At 39.9% G+C, this 17,358-nt stretch overlaps 1 protein-coding gene across 2 annotated transcripts in view; it reads right to left on the bottom strand.

Annotated features, from left to right (window-relative positions):
* LOC133116435 (inactive dipeptidyl peptidase 10-like) overlaps positions 1-17,358 on the bottom strand; it is a 182,460-nt gene that overhangs the window by 12,745 nt on the left and 152,357 nt on the right. For both annotated transcript variants that reach the window (XM_061225955.1, XM_061225957.1), the window contains exons 6-15: positions 14,083-14,135; positions 13,088-13,169; positions 9,636-9,756; positions 6,491-6,645; positions 4,365-4,462; positions 3,803-3,926; positions 2,378-2,416; positions 1,622-1,729; positions 1,048-1,139; positions 278-325 (exon numbers count right to left, since the gene is read on the bottom strand). In XM_061225955.1, coding sequence (XP_061081939.1) covers positions 278-325; positions 1,048-1,139; positions 1,622-1,729; positions 2,378-2,416; positions 3,803-3,926; positions 4,365-4,462; positions 6,491-6,645; positions 9,636-9,756; positions 13,088-13,169; positions 14,083-14,135 — 920 coding nt within the window. The remainder of the gene's footprint in view (positions 1-277; positions 326-1,047; positions 1,140-1,621; positions 1,730-2,377; positions 2,417-3,802; positions 3,927-4,364; positions 4,463-6,490; positions 6,646-9,635; positions 9,757-13,087; positions 13,170-14,082; positions 14,136-17,358) is intronic.

Genomic DNA, 17,358 nt, shown 5'->3' with positions numbered 1-17,358 from the left:
GTGGCAACAAGTCAATAACTACTTAAATAAAATACTCATAAATTAATGAATGGATGCTCATTATTGCAAAATCCACTCATTATTTTACAATTAAAACATATAGGCCATCTGTTTCCAGTTGCTAAGGCTAAGGCCAGTATTCAATCAATATGTATCCTTAGCTCACACATGTTATTTTATTGTTTTCACACAAAGACAGTTCACAGTATACCATTGACTGAATCATTGCCTTACTCGGCATTATGGGAAATTAAAGATGGGATTGTAGTGAGGTCACCTGAAAAGCTGTCTCCTTCGGGGGGAACCTTCTGTACTTAAGAAATATCTAGATGGGTAAAAAAGAAGCACAAATTAGTTAGGTACTATGCAGACAAATTGTATATAACCTGATTAACAGAAATAGTCATTTTTATTTAAGAACACATACTTGGAAGGAATTTTAAAATGATGGATGCATATAATACATGTATGTGTGTGTGTGTGTCCAAGTGTGTTCAATGATGACAATGAACTACCTACAATCCATTATAGGCAAGTGGCAAGAATGTTTTATAGGTATTTCCATGTGCATGACACACTACAGGTATACGTGGGACCCTAATTCTACTCATAATACTTTAGTAAGGCCCCACAGTAAGACTGCAAAAAAAGGTAATACATATGTAAATTGTAAAGTTTAACCCAATAATTATATCGTTACGTATTGCCAGTCAGGGGTGCCAGTAATTCTGGATTTGGACGCGTGGAAACATAATTGAATGTATATTTCAATTACATATAAAGCACAATTACCCTCTCATGACCAGTGCTGACCATTCCTGCATACAGATATCCCACACAATTTCATCTGGCTGTGAAAACCTGCGCTCCTAATATTTCATTCATCATTTCTAGCCCCTTGCGGGACTCGGAGAACGCTGAAGTGTGAAACGTGTTTTTCCCGTAGTTGTCGCTCATGCATAATTTAAAGCAAACTCAGAAAAGTGAGTCTGCCGACTCTCCCCTCAGTTTCCCTGAAGTGATGAGGCAACCTGACGATGCACTCACATGTGCTGATTGGTCTCGTCATACGCCACAATCTTGGTCACCTCCCAGTTTCCCGAGGTCAGATGGCGGACTTCAGTCTGATCAGCTCTGGACTGCGAGAGGAAATTATTGGGAGTGAAGAGGAAACACAAGAGAAGCAGCATCAGTAAGGGCCACTCCATTTCACTGTCTGTGATAAATCCTGTCACTGATCCTGGGAAACTGGTACAAAGCAAAATCCAGCATTAAAGATGAAATGGTAAAATGGTAAATTGTCCGCATATATATATATATGTATAGCGCCTTTATAGAAAGCACTGTACAATTGATGCTTCTCATTCACCCATTGACACACACACTCACACAACAACGGCGATTGGCTGCCATACGAGGCACCAAACAGCTCATCAGGAGCAATCGGGTGTTAGTTACCTTGTTCAGGGACACTTCGACACACCCAGAGCGGGATCAAACTGGCAACCCTCCGACTGCCAGGTGACTTCTCTTACCTCCTGAGCCAATGTTGCCCACATTTAATAATAATAATAATAATAATAATAATAATTAAAAATAATAATAATAATGATAATCTCACCAGAGTGGTGAACATGGCAATGTGATGGAACTCCCCTCTTCCCCCTTGCTTCACCGGCACGGTCAGGAAAAACTTGTTGCTGTCTCGGGAAAACACCGGCTCCTGGTTCTGAGGAGAGCAATACAGTTCCATCCCCAACAACACAACTCATATCAACCTCAATAGTACAAACGCAAATTATACATATACATATATGTGTGTGTTATTATACTTATTCATTAGTTAAGAACAACTAGACTCAACTGGGCTATGGTGTCCTACATTCAAATATCTGTTACATGAAAGATCAACAGATATTATACATCCATTCATCCATTATCTGAGCCCACTTATCCTGAACAGGGTCGCAGGGGGGCTGGAGCCTATCCCAGCATACATTGGGCAAAAGGCAGGAATACACCCGGGACGGGTCGCCAGTCCATCGCAGGGCACACACACCATTCACTCACACATTCATACCTACGGGAAATTTAGACTCTCCAATCAGCCTAACATGCATGTCTTTGGAATGTGGGAGGAAACCAGAGTACCCGGAGGAAACCCACGCAGACACGGGGAGAACATGCAAACTCCGCACAGAGAGGCCCCGGACGACGGGGATTCGAACCCAGGACCTCCTTGCTGTGAGGCGGCAGTGCTACCCACTGCACCATCCGTGCCGCCAGATAGTATACATACTGCGCATAAATATGAATATTTAATCTATATGAATGTACTGTACAAAGAAGAAGTTCATGTCATTCATAATTAATTTACCTGCTTAGAAAGCCAAAGTTCAGAGGACTCCTCGTGTCTCTGAAACACACAAACAGAGAGCGTGCTCATTGCTGTCTCGTGTTCCCACAGCATTCCCACAGAGAGAAGCGCTCCTGCTCACCCCTACACTCTCATTTCTCATTCAGCTAAAGAAAACAACCTTCTGCTGGGCAAGGACATCTACAGCAAGAAGCACTAACAGTGAGCAGCTCTCAGTCTAAACTCAGGATCATGCTGGAGCTACAGTCCGGCAAAAGCAGCTGTGTGGCATGGAGCCCATTTTCAGAATCACTGACATGTACCCTGTAGAGCACATGTGGATGACAAGCACTAAATGACAATTATTACCATGATTATTATTGTTATTATAATTATAATTATTCTAATTCTAATTATAATAATAATAATAATTATTATTATTAGTAGTAGTGGTAGTAGTAGTAGTAGTAGTACTATTATTATATACTGTAGTTTCCTTTATGCGAGTTAGTTCCATGACTCATTACATAATCTGCCTTCTTAAAGCCGCTTAAGAACTCAACATCTTAGCTCTGTGAATCATTCTAGTATCACTGTAGTGCCCAGCCTCAACAATTAACATGTTGAAAAACTGAAACAGATCTTCTATTGCTGGACTAAAACAAACAAAACAAAACAAATCATTGTAAAATTGAACAACCCTGTTTGGGGACACCGTCACACCAACAATTTATAATTGCACACAGTAATTGGCTGTGCTCTGTTTACTTTAGCACTAATTGTTGTAATTACAGTACGTACAGTGATGACATTGAGTCTGCTAGGGCAGAAGTCCAGCACAAGCATACAGTGAACTGCAATTCATAGTCATTTTGTATCCAAAAACATTATTACCATTGCAAACATTAATATAATCATAACTTTCATTTGTTGCATTACTCTGAGGAAATAATGCAGCAAGAAAATCTAATTTTCAATAATTTCATCGCATTCCAAACTTCCTTATGGTTCGAGAAACATGTCTGCAGAAGAACTGTAGAAGTTCTAAACGTGTTTATCCCAGTTGGGGTTAGATTGGGGGTTAGATTGTTGCTGTAAAACAAGCTAGTGGGCAGCAGCTGGTAACACATATAATCTGTGGGCAGCATTAGCATCACCTGCCCTACTGCCCCACTGCCCACCTGATACCATATACCAGTGATACCCAATCATGCGCCATGGAGGGCTGAACGATTTTCATTCCAACCAAACACTACACCTGCTGATTTCAGTAACCGACACGCCTTCAACCACAAAGGAGGGCACTGATTAGTGAAATCAGCAGGTGAAGCAATTTGGTTGGAATGAAAACCTGTATATCTGTATAAAAACAGTATATACTCTCAGCCCTCCGTGCCATATGATCGGGCACTATCGCCATGTACCTTAGGGAATGGCCACGCCTACCTTGATACAGACTCCAATGTTGGTGTCGCACACAGTCAGGATGGACACGTTCTGGGCCCGGTTCAGCCACCTGACCGCTGCCTTAGTGGTACTTATCCATTTGACCATGACCACATAATGATCCCTGGAGGGAAAGCGCATATCAGGACTAACTCTTGGAATAGAACATTGCATTTCCGTCATTTGTAGCCGCTCTGTGGCAGTCATAACAAAAATCAATCTTACAACATTTTCCAGATTTCAAATTCGAGCATCATGCACAGCTCAAAGCATACATTTGGGAGTCTGGGAACTCATCCTGAAAGACTCCCGCAAGAATGCTTTAGTTATGGCAGTGCTTCCCAAACTCAGCAGTGTAAGCTGGTTTTCATTCCAACCACAAATGGAATAACATGCGTGCATTATTCATGACATGCATAGCTATTTCTGATAATGTATCTTCAGAGGGTAAATGACTCCTTTAAACATGATTGGCATCTATTTAAGGATAATCAACAGTATTATTTTTTGTGGTTTGCGGTTGGAATGAGTGGAATGAGTGTGGAAGGTGGGCGCGGTTCACCTGATCTTCAGACCATCCGGTGGGAGGAGCTCCTGGGTGTGGGTGGGGCCGTACAGGTTCACTACGAACAGCTTCACGGTCGGGTTGGGGCTTCCGGCCTACCGATGCAGAATCAGCGTGTCAGACATACTGCGGCACGTTATTCAGGAAGAAATACTGGACATTTTCAACCCAGCTTCAATCACTGCGGCTAAAAAAAATGCAATAAAAGCCCACTTCATTTTAATATTGCTTTTTTAAATAAAATAAAAATATATATATTATTTTGTTTTAATATGAATGGACTTTTTATATATCCTATCCATCCATTATCTTAACCCGCTTATCCTGAACAGGGTCGCAGGGGGGCTGGAGCCTAACTTTTTATCTATGAGAACTTATTTTGGGTAATTGGAAGGATGGTACACAAGAGACAAATTAAAATGAGTATTTTGAGATCATTTTATCGTGAGAGAACTGATGTTTTATAGGCATTCTTGTTTGAAGTCTCTACAATTAAATTATCCCACAGTAACACTACAGAATGGTACTGAAAGAACACAAACTGAACAGGTTTTTAATGCTGAGACACTGGCAGAAAAGCACAGTGCATAATGAAGGCAGCATAGACTAAATTGCTCTCATATCAGTACAGGACCACCTGGAAGTGCAATAAAGCATTTCACATATGATTTTTAATGAATTACACACTGTCTTGCTGTGTCCTCTTTTCAACTAGCCACGTCAGGTTCTCGGTCCGGTGTATCTGTGCCAACCGGCTGTGATTCAAACTAACAGTTTCATGTCTCCTCCTCCATTTTGAGGAGCAAATTTAAGTGCTGCTATTTGTTGGTGCTGACATGAGTGTTGGTGCTGTCTACAATTAATTAATTAATTTTTTTACGAAGGCAGAAATGTTTGGATTACAGCTGGTCTGAAACAGTCCAGGATTACACTTTCTCCTATGCTCCATGCTTCATCATGTGGATTACAAGGCCCGGCATGGAGAAGGCACGTCCTCTGAAGCTGAAACACAGGCTGAACATGCCCCGCTGACCTTTTCCCCTGCTCATCCATTTCAGCAATCTGTTCTTCTATTCACACCATGGATAGGAGCCTGGCACTGAAGCATGAATGCCACACAGCGGTCCCTGCTTCTCAAACACTTTCATCCAGCAGAGATCAATGGTTTCTATTTAAACTCCCCATCAAAAATGCATTTGGTGGCCTCCCGGGGCATCTGAAAGCCTAGGTACGGGCTTCTCAGACAGAGGATGGGCTGGACTGGGACAAGGCTGGCTCTTTAAAGTGCTCGATCACAAAGAGACATGTCACCGACAGAACCCATTCGTACCCAAGCCCAAAAATGCATTATGAATGAAAGGACTGTTTGATGACATACCTGTAACATCTTGGCAAAATATTAAACTGGCAAGCAGATAGAAAACAAATTTTGTTGGAATGAAAAAAACTTTTTACAAAGTACTGATTGTTGATTGACACGTTATTTGAAGTTATTTCAAGCACTCAGTGCATACACACTGACACATGATGCTATTTACTGTGGTAATTGGTAAATAAACTGAACTGAGCACACTACAAGCAAGTATATAGACTACAATGAACACACAAAGCTATTTTAAAATTTGCATTTCCCATTTAAATAATAGCAGATAAAGAGACATTCATTATTTGAGTGAATATCTCTGGACCTATTCTTTATTCCTGTGCAGTGGTATTAGAGTGAAATTGCAAAGAGCAGGATATGTCTAACGTACTAAGGAACATTGTTCAAATAATAAAAAAAGATTAATCTATTAATGTTTTATAAAAAAAAAAGAATTAATGAAAATTATTAACAGTGTTTTTTAAATGAAGTATTAAGGAACACCCGCGGTTTCAAATTTCCAGTTAAACCATTAATTCACCTTATAAATCGGCATTATACCAATATCCCCTGTATTTAATAGATACTGCATCAATGACATGCACAAAGGCATGCACGCACACACGTATGAATGTGCGCACACACACTCAGACACACACAGACACACATACACACACACAGACACACAGACACAGACACACACACAGTCTCACACACACAGAAACACGCAAATGAATGTACGTGATCCAGCAGGCCTTACCTTGGGGTATGGGTACCTCTTCCCTTTAGGGTAGGTGTAGCCAGTGAAACGGGGCAGGGCCATGTTGGGGACGAGGGAGTCATTGATCTGGAGAAACGCCAGCCTCTCCCCACCCGGAGACCACCAGTGGGCCACATGGGACTGCAGAATGTCCTCTGAACACAGCGGTCCCCGAAAACCATGTCAGACACCATTTCAACTCTCATTTTAAGACTAACATCAAAGATAAAATCACATACCGTATATTTAGACAAACTTCACAAATGGAATCAAAAATTGCAGCTTATTAGTTCAGGAATTCAACTCCCATGAGCAACTATGACATTTTTTGTGCCAATTTCCCAATTCAATTATATCGCCCCAAATATGTCGCACAGCAGTTTCTGAATGTCTAGCCTCTCATTCCTGAACAACTGGCAAATCCTGGGGAGAAGCTACAGCCGACAGCTCTGCAGAGTGCTGGTGTTTACACAGACTGACTTTCATCTCTCAGCAGCGCACACGCTCACGAGGCAATGAACCGAACTGAGACTGGATTCTCCCAGACAGAGCCGCTTTAATGTTACCCTTCGCTGTATTTACAACTCCGGCTGACTGGGCATGCCCCTCTGCCTACCGGCATCTCTTATAGCACTCATTACCAAGACTACACAGGGACCAGCCCAAAATAAGAGACAGTGGAGCACACTCAGCTCAGAACAATGCACACTGTTTAATGGACAGGGGAGACTGACATTGCATTCACTCATTATGCTCCATTCCTCTTCCAACTGCTCTTAGGAACATCTCTATAAAGCACTCGGATGGACGGATATGAAACAGAAGAGGAGCGATGCTCTCAGTAGCTCTCTCCGTGACAGAGACAGAGCAGGGCGGGTGGGAGATAGAGCAGGATCCCATAAACCCTCTGGGAGTGACCTCGCTAACGGAAGGCAACTGAATACGGGAGGGAGGGCAAAGTGCAACCTCGGCCCCTGCAGTCACTGTGACCGCGACCGTGGCCGCCAGGGCGAGCCGCCGGAGATTAACGGTCACACGTTTACCCTCCCCGAGCCTATCCACAGGAGGGAATGTTGCGAGAACCCTATCGTCATGGCAATAGATGCCTGTAATGGCTGCTGGCGTCCTCTCGGAGTGGGAAGCGGGAATTCTCTCTTCGACTGTGTGGGAATCCAAGCCGGCAGAACCGAGCGTTTGAACGCACTTCGGAAAATCCGATAAATCCATCTGTGGGTTTCAGCTCTGCCTCTTCTCGATCCATAGGAGCAGGTAATAATAGCTTTATTTGTATAGCAATAATCATAGCTTTATTTGTACAGCACCTTTCATACAGACTGCAGCTCAAAGTGCATAACACCTAAATAAGATCAAGTTTTGATCCATTGGAGCAGATAAAACCTAAATAAGATCATATTGCCATCCACAGGAGCAGATAAAACCTTTCTATCTTTGGCTGTCACCATGGAACCAAAGGGAAATTTAACAACAGTTACTCGCTGATATCTGACCATTAAAATGTATTTTGTCTGAATTTATCATTTAAATAATTGACATAACCGTATGTAAAGTCTGTCAAGTGTCAAGGATCTAGGATAGCTTTATATTCAACCGCTTATTGGCCTTCCATTAGTGCAGCATCATTTGCAAGTATATACAACTAGGTGTCCAAGCAGCAAAGCGATTGTTTTGGTTATCACAATTGTTATTCATTATTTTTCTACCCTGAAAGTATCTGGATCACAGAAACCATAAGGCAGGAATGGAGGGCCATATCTGGATAATTTTTTTTATCCACAACAATCAACCATACGTAAAACACATTTCATTTTTTTTGGGGGGGATACGGTAAAAATAATTTGCATAACCTCTGAATAACACATGCAACCTGGATGTAACATACATTCCCATGTTTGTCCAAAGCATATTGAGCGCAAATAGTTGTGTTTTATAGTGCCACCATCAGATGAAACATACATTTTTCATATTTTTTAATCTATCTCCTCAACTACTTGACCTACATTCAGAATCGTTCTGTTACAAGATTTGTCATAGTCAGGTGTTTTGTACCATCCATTAAATCCTGACAAATGGGACTGCACATAAGTGCAGTTGTGCACTATTTGCCCAATTATGCATGGGCCCTGGTAATTGACACTATATTTATTCTTTGAGTCTGTTCAAGTTATATGCTCTGGGTTTCTGGTTTAAGTAATTGTTTATATGACTGTGTGCTTTGTGGAGCATACTCAAATTAGATTTGATTTGAAATTAATTTGATTGATTGAATAAATTGGAGAAGAGCGCATCACAATACGAGACTACTGTACTTTAAGTGTAATCCACATTCTGCCTGACTTGTGACATCAGTTACATTTCTCTAATGAACAAAAGCCACAGGATCATGCCGTTGAAATTGTTTATCTGGAGGTTGCTAAGTAAGGCAAGCAGAGCTTCAGATTCATAATTAAATCATTACTGCAGTCAAACTGTCACTCCTGTCCTTGGCTTGATGCGGAGCCACAATAATCTCTGCATTATCTGCGTGTTTCTGGCTGAAATAATGGCTTGTCTGCACTGAGATTTAATTACCTTCGCTGCTACAAAACCTGCCAGTTTGTGTCCATGTATATTCGCTCATTGTTCGGAAGAAATGTAATAATACACTTGCCACTAATTTCGGGCTTTATTCCCTGGATCCCAGGGCAGTAAACTCAGTCACCTCTGACAGGGATAATACTGGGATATATATGCAGACTCCATCCTCTTTTCTCCATCCTGCCTCACCTTAAGTAATGTCCTCCTGGAAGCACTTACGCTTACACAACATAATTCACCGAACAAATGCTACGCAGCATCTTTGAAAGCAGCACTGCTCCCTGGACTCTTGGTCAGAGATTATATTTCCCTGGGCGTGAATTGTATACAATTTTAGGATGAAGCTTGAATACATTCAACCTCTCCAAGATCAAATGCAGGTGTTCTTTTTTATCCATGTTAGCATGACAAATTGCATCCCTGAGGAAACACGTGCATGTATTTTCGAGTCGGGTTAAATATAAAAGCGGACTGAATTTAGGTCATTAGTCATTTGACACACAACATTATAAAGTATTTAGGAAACAAACCCCATCGACCATACACCCACCCTCATAAAGCCAGTCTGCGATCCCGTTGAAGATGACTCCCTCCTTCCCTGAAGACGTCAGCCGGAGGGAATTGCTCTTGACTTCAGACTGGTAATAGATGTTGTTCTCAAATATGTATATCTGGATTATAACAGACACAGAGAGATACATTTTTGTTTATTATCCCATAGGAAATCAGTGTAGAAATGGCAGCACCAATGCTAAACTGCATGTAGAAGTTACACAAAAGAAAACAAAGAGATAACGAAGACACACTCATACTTACGGGCAATTTAGACTCTCCAATCAGTCTAACCTGCATGTCTTTGGACTGTGGGAGGAAACCGGAGTACCCGGAGGAAACCCACGCAGACACGGGGAGAACATACAAACTCCACACAGAGACGCCCCTAGGATTCTAACCCAGGACCTCCTTGCTGTGGGGCGGCAGTGGTACCCACTGCACCATCATAATAATAATTTCAACACCAATAATAATAATAATAATAATAATAATAATAATAATAATAATGGTCTTGTAATGAATCATGTAACTAATAACAAAACACAAGGCATGTGTACGAAAAACATCTCATTTAACTCTTTAACTCTGCACCACTTAGAGTTCAGGTTTGCTTGTTAACGAAGACATTGTGACAGACATTTAAACCAGGAGTGCCCACACTTTTTGCACCGCACTGTATGACAGAACCTTCCTCTGGCTGTTCTTAACCCAAGGGCCAGCTGTTCATTTACGACCACAAGGCTATCTGTGCAGTGCCAGGCATGTCAAGTGGAAGCATAGACCACGCTTCCTACTTTAAATTACTTTGATTAAGGAATAAACATGCCATCTGCCGCATCAGGGAGAGAGCTTAAGCGCCCCAGTTTCAGAGACTTTTCAGATGAAGTTTAGGTATATTACTATTATGCAACTGAGATAAGCTGAATGGCACATACAAAAAGGACGCTGTGGTCCTTCCTTCCGTCATCTAGAGCAGGGAGTTCCACAGCCCTGGTCCCAGAGAACCATCGGTTCAGCTATTCTCACCAAAATCAGAACCAGGTCAGACCAATGCAAACTGTGAAAACCGTTCCTACGTGTCCCACGTGATTTTAAGTTCTGTCTATGGGTCACGGACTGCGGGAGGTTATCAGATGCAAAAAGATACAAAGTACTAAATATGACAACTTTGTATCTCACTCAGTAGGCTAATCGGCTGTCAGTTAAATTGACTAATCGGCTGTCATAACCAACAAAGCAGTTTGGTTATTAGCCGTTTTAAAGACTTGTCTACACTATGGCAGTTTAACTGTTTCCACAAAGTCTATGTTTTCACGGGCGTTATGCATCATCTTTGCATCAACTGAACTACAGTGAAACACATTCCCTTTTTTATTTGAATTAAAAAAAAGAAAAAACATATTAGTATGAACTCAATTTCTTTCTAAATAAGAGATCAAAGGACCTAGCACTTCAACATATTTGTATTCATGTGATGTTGTTTTAAATGAAGATATGAAAGCCATATTTGAGTTATTCATTATAAATCATAACACTTCAAGGCTCCTTAGAAGCCGCTAGCAATGTTTGTATGTGTTACTTGAGGTTGTCTAGTGATGCAGAATGAAAAATACATGTTTGTTGCAGGGGGTTGTGAGGCTATGGTTGAGTCCACAAGAAGGGTCGGGGGAGATTGGCCTGTGTATATTTCCAAGGCCATTTAAACTGTAAAATTGCAACAACCTGGCCTGAGACAGAATAAATCAATGTTGCCATGCACATTTCAAAAAGTTGCTATATATTGAAATAAATGTTTTGAGGGGGATCCAAAAGGGCCTTATGTACATCCAGACATGAAGCTGTTTTCCCCGTAAAAGGCTCAAATCAAAACATTTCCATTTGAAATTCTTAAAAAAAAAAAAAATAATAACTATTTAAAAATGGAATATGTCCTTGCCTAATATAAAGCCTACATTTTGAGGCATCTAGTTTAATCATATGGCCCGTAACACACACACTTTTTCATCCTTCTTGTTTAGTGAATGTTGCTTTCATTTCCCTTTTCCTACAGGGGACATGGGCCCATTTCCCAGAAGTAAAAGCTATCATGCTACTTTAAAAAAAAGCCAATAGTGTCACCTTGAATCACACAAGCTTGGCATCTCCCATTTTCAGCCTTTTGCACAGTGTGCATGGTTCCAGAGGGATACCCCCCCAATAATCTCCACATCTGTCACACTCATTTCCGACATAATGATAATGGCACTCTAATGGAGCAGGGTGAGATGATTTATATCCAAATAAACCTTTGGGAACAAGCCTAATTTAGACAAGAGGTTTCCAAAAATGTTATATCCTGGTAATTGTCAACGGAGTGGTTGTATGTCTAATGTAAACAAATGACAGAGCTCTAATAATGACAAACACAAAATAGAAAAGCTAATACTAATACAAAACCTGTTGCATAGTTTTTATTCAATTCGGTGAGGAAATATGTGATCAACCATTTTGTTCCCTTCCTGCAAATGAAATTGTGGATACAGATCACATTGTTCTGGTGTTTACCATTTTGTTTTAACTGGGTAAGACATGGTGAGGAATATCAATAAGCTCTCTCCGCATGGTGAGGGCTGGTTGCATTCCATAAGCATACAGGAACAGACTCCCAGAATACTCATATTCAAATCAAATAAATTACAGTTAGAGAGAGGCAAACAAACATTACATTAGTCATATCCAGTGCGGGAGAAGCATCGCATTATTATTATATTTATTTCATTACCAATGTCAGATAATCTATTCAAGGTACTTCATCGTAATTCACAGAGTCAAAGGCGTTTTCTTTCGGATTATCAAATCAAGATGGAGTACTCTAGCAGGGGTTCAGTTAACGCTTGCCATTAATTTTGTTTTTAGAAAGTACTGAACTTGAGCCAAAGTGTGTTTGCTATGAAAAAAACTAGCATTTTTATTTGATATGGCCCGGAGTCAAAAACCATTGTCCCAAACTCAGGACAAAGGCTGACAAATTTTTGGCCTGAAACCCCATTCTGCAGCATAGACTCATTGAAATATTGAACACAGCACGTTTTTATGCCTTGTTTGTTCAGTTGTGTTATCCCTGGCATCATTTAGTACAACTGCACTCTGAAGTGCTACGATTGCCACTTAATTAACAAAAGCTGCTTAATTCAGAATAACAACTGTTGAATTTCATGCTTATCTGTAACACTTTGCAGGGAATGGGACTGTCTGAAACCCCATCCCATTGCCTCGCTAAGGCAGAGACACAATGCATGCATGATCTCCCAAGAGAAAACAACACATTGTAAATGTTCCAGAATGTGTGATCCAGAATGCTGTAATTGTGTAGCATGTGAATCGTGTGTATTTAATAGGTAAAGTAGTATGTACTCTCAGCGGTATTGACCAGGACACACAGTGACTGAAGGCAGAGTACGCTCTTACCAGCTGCTGACCCTGCACACCCCACGCGGCATGCTGAAGCACTGAGTTGGGCACCTCTGGGGGGTTCAGCTGCCACACCTCACTTTGAATTAGAGACACACGGTTTCATGCTTAAAACACTATTGAAACATGTTATACTGAAAATGCCCTCAAAATGTGTTTTATGTTCTAATTTAGAAGGATCCAAACAACAATCTGTGTTGTGCTACACATGCCTGGGGTGCCACATATTTTACAGTGGATCATTGTGCTTACACCACAGCACCATAGATAAATATTACGTTACAATTAAAAATAAAATTGTTGATATAGTTTGATTGATCACATATGTAAATGGATCACACATGTGTATTTGATATGTGTACATTATACAACTTTTGATAAGTGCCACCAAGAAATATAGTTCCAACACTGTAAAGATGCATGAATAAAATGCAATGTTTTTGGTGTAGTAGATATCAGCAAAAACTTGGTGATTTCTAACATTCAAATTAAATGGAGACATTTATTTGGAAACTGGATGAAAACTGTTTCAATGTATGCAGTATATACAGTATATAATAAAATAAAATGAATACAATTCACCTAGAAATATACAGTAAATCAGACAAGATTAAAAATTCAGTTTTTCATAAGCTAGCATTACTTATTTGACAAAAGAAAGCTCAGGCTTTCTGATCAGTTGTGCAAAGTGTGATGTCATTTGTGATGTCATTTGAATGCTGTAGGCTCTAGCAAGTAAGCTGATCCTTAAAATAGCCATTATGTTTGTGCGCATTAATATGGAACTTGTTTTTGGAAGAAGAAATATTTTTCAGTGTGGGTTGATAATATACTGTACATTAACATTTATACACACATACAGTACACACACACCCTCACATTTAATAAAATTGTTTGCCAATATTGGTCCCTGAAAAGCTCCCTATATCAGCACTGCATTAGATGCATTGAAAGCAACTTTCTCTTTGACATAGACAAATAATGAATCTTACCTTGTTTGAATATTGTAAGTCATATATGATGCAGTGTATGAATGCCTGTATACCTAAAACAGGAAGTAAAGAAAGTGCAGTTAGTTACAGAACAAATGAAAAACTGAACAAGAACAATTGATATACACAGGAAATACAAACATAAAAATAAAAAATGTGACAAAATGTGTGTGTGAAGGAGTGAGATAGAGAGAGAGAGAGAGAGAGAGAGAGAGAGAGAGAGAGACCCTGAATTAAGCCTCAAATATTGTGCAATTATTTCATTATATCAACAAACCTTAAAACTAAAGAAACAAAAACAAATAAAAATGTCCTTGATTGAAGAAACAGAAGATTCAATCAACCAAAACATTTTAAAAGCCTATATACAAAGTGATCTCAATTTGAAACAAAAACAAATTCAATAAAAACTGAAAATACTTGAATCAACAATCAAGGACAACCAGAATCCACTGAATAGCCAAATTATCTAAAATAACTAATTTAAAAAATCCCAAAGCTTGTGGCCTTGACAGCATCAGAACAGAAATGCTTAAATATAGCCCCCCTGAGCTGCAGAAAGCCTTACTTAAGTTATTCAACCTGGTTCTACAAACAGGCTGCTTCCCTGAGATCTGGAGCCAAGGGCTTACATCCCCAATACACAAAAGTGGAGATACATTTGACCCCAATAACTATTGAGGCATCTGTGTGAGCAGCAATCTGGGGAAGGTTTTCTGCAGTATTCTGAACAACCGGCCGTCAACAGGCCGTCCTTAGCGAAGTAAGAGTCAGATTGGCTTCCTTCCAAAACACTTCACAACTGACCATATTTACACCCTACACACCATAATCAACAAACATGTATACTAAAAAAAAATTACGGACAAATATTTGCATGTTTCATCAACTTCAAAAAAGCATTTAATTATCTGGCAATGCTGCAAAGTGGTGTAGGGGGTAAAGTGTATGACATAATTAAGTCAATCTATATAAATAACAAGTTCAATATAAAAATAAAAAATAACCAATTTCTTCACACAGAGCTGAGGCAGGGCTGCAGTTTGAGTCCAACATTAATAGAGTTAGTAGTGTTATTGGAACAATCGTCCCCTCCTGGCCTCACTCTACATAACACAGATGTTAAACTTCTGCTCTATGCAGATGACCTGGTGCTTCTGTCGCCCACAGCACAGGGGATACAGCAGCATCTGGACCTGCTGGAGAAATACTGTCAAAACTGGGCCATGACAGTACATTTGACAAAGACAAAAATTATGATCTTCCAAAAGAAGCCCAGGTCTCAGAAAAGCAGTTACCTCTTTACTCTAGGAAGCACCACCTAGAGCACACACTAAGCTATGACTATCTTTGACTAAAGATCAGAGCGTCAGGGAGCTTTGGCCTGGCAGTGAATGCACTTAAAGAAAAGGCCTGCAGGGCTTTCTATGCGATCAAAAGAAAATTCAATAAAATAAACATGCTCATTAGAATCTGGTCAAAAATCTTTGACACTGTCATCCTGCCTTTATGCTACATAGAAGATAAATATTAGGTCCACTCAGTCTCCCACTAGATGGGAGAAGCATCCAACAGAAACCCTGCATGCAGAATTCCGTAAAAACATACTAGTACATAGAAATGCCCCTAAATTATGCAGATTTACAGTTCTCATTCAAATTCAGAAAAGGGCATTTAATTTTATTGATCTAAAAAGTCCTGCAAACGTACAATTCATGGCACTCCAAACCCAAGAGGCCCAGAAAAGTATCCCCTCAGTCAGCTGGTTCTGAACCTTTCTAGACTAACTGCCCATTAGAATCAACCAAATCAAAACTCCTATCTGGACCATTGGAACAAAGAAACACAATCCCAAAATCGGGCCCTAAACAGAGAACATGTATCCTGACCAAGCACATGCTCAGTAACCAAACACAAGCAATTGAAAAAGGCAGATACAAAAACTAATGGTTACCAAAAGAAGAGAAAATATGTGGTCACTGCACGGCAGGAGAGGTAGAAACAGAGATGCACTTCCTCCTTACTTGCACAACATATGCATATGTAATAAGTACAATTAGTACATTTGTATTTCATGCCAATACATTCATTTGAATTGAATTGAAAAAATTGAGAGAGTGAGAGAGAGAGAGAGAGAGAGAGAGAGAGAGATGAGTCTGTGAAAAGCAATTTACATGGATGACAGATGCTGAAGAAAAATGCTTGCATTCTATCAGTGAAATTAAATCACAGAACCCTTCAGAGAACATTTTGAAAACCCAGGAGCACAACACCACAAAAAGCTATTCAACTGCTTCTGTCTTTTGTGCATTGAACTTTCATATTGATATATCTGTCTATATTACTCCAGAGGCCCCAGAGATGTGATAATGTAACAGTCAGATTGCAGTGAGAGAAAGAGTGAGAGATTGGCAGACAATTCTGTCAGAGAACCTGCTTTGCATTACTCCAATGTGCTAATCAGCACATACACACACGCGCAATGATTCTGCATATGCACACACAATTTTCTACAATCAGGTACTCAAGTAAGTTTGCAAATGTTTAAATACGACCCCAAAATATTTGAAATTGAAGAAAGAAATGCAGGAAAATGCATTTAAAATGCTATTATTTTTCTCTCTGTGTGTGCGTGCATGTGTGTGCGTGTGTGTTCATAGAAGCTTACCAACAGACATTGTTCTATTTCCGGTACTATTTCAAATGTTTTTTCAGTTTCTTATTTTGAATTTCACAGCCCATTTGTATCCAGATGTTTTCTCAATCCTCCATTTGAGCTGAATTACGTTCGCAGAGTGGAAGAGTGATGGAACAGAATTTGAATTATTAGCATACACCAATTAGCTGCAGAACCCTTGTGATTCTTTTCAAAATCACCCACCCACTAAATGTACGTAACTGTTTGTCAGATGTGTTTTCTTTCCAATGATTAATCCCCAATATAATGTACTCATATTTTCTGCCTTAAAAAGGTAGACCATGTGCAATGTTATCGCCTTGTATTTGTCTATATTACTCAAGACAGTGACAATGCCTGCATATTTAATTCTATTTCACCGCCTTTGTTGTTCGTAACAAATAATTCCACTTAGTATTTCACAATGAATTTACTGATATCTTCAAACGAAAGCAGGGGTATTCGAATGCAAAATTTGTTAAGGAAAAAAAGACACCATAGATATAAAAGTGTCCCAGCCTCTCACCAAGTCATAGAACAGGAAGTGTGAGACCGTTGGGGGCAATCCTTAACATAAATTCACAAAATGAGAGATCATC

Source organism: Conger conger, chromosome 17 (genome assembly GCF_963514075.1).
Source record: "Conger conger chromosome 17, fConCon1.1, whole genome shotgun sequence".
NCBI classification, from domain to species: Eukaryota; Metazoa; Chordata; class Actinopteri; order Anguilliformes; family Congridae; genus Conger; species Conger conger.
This window is presented reverse-complemented; position numbering and strand designations above follow the sequence as displayed.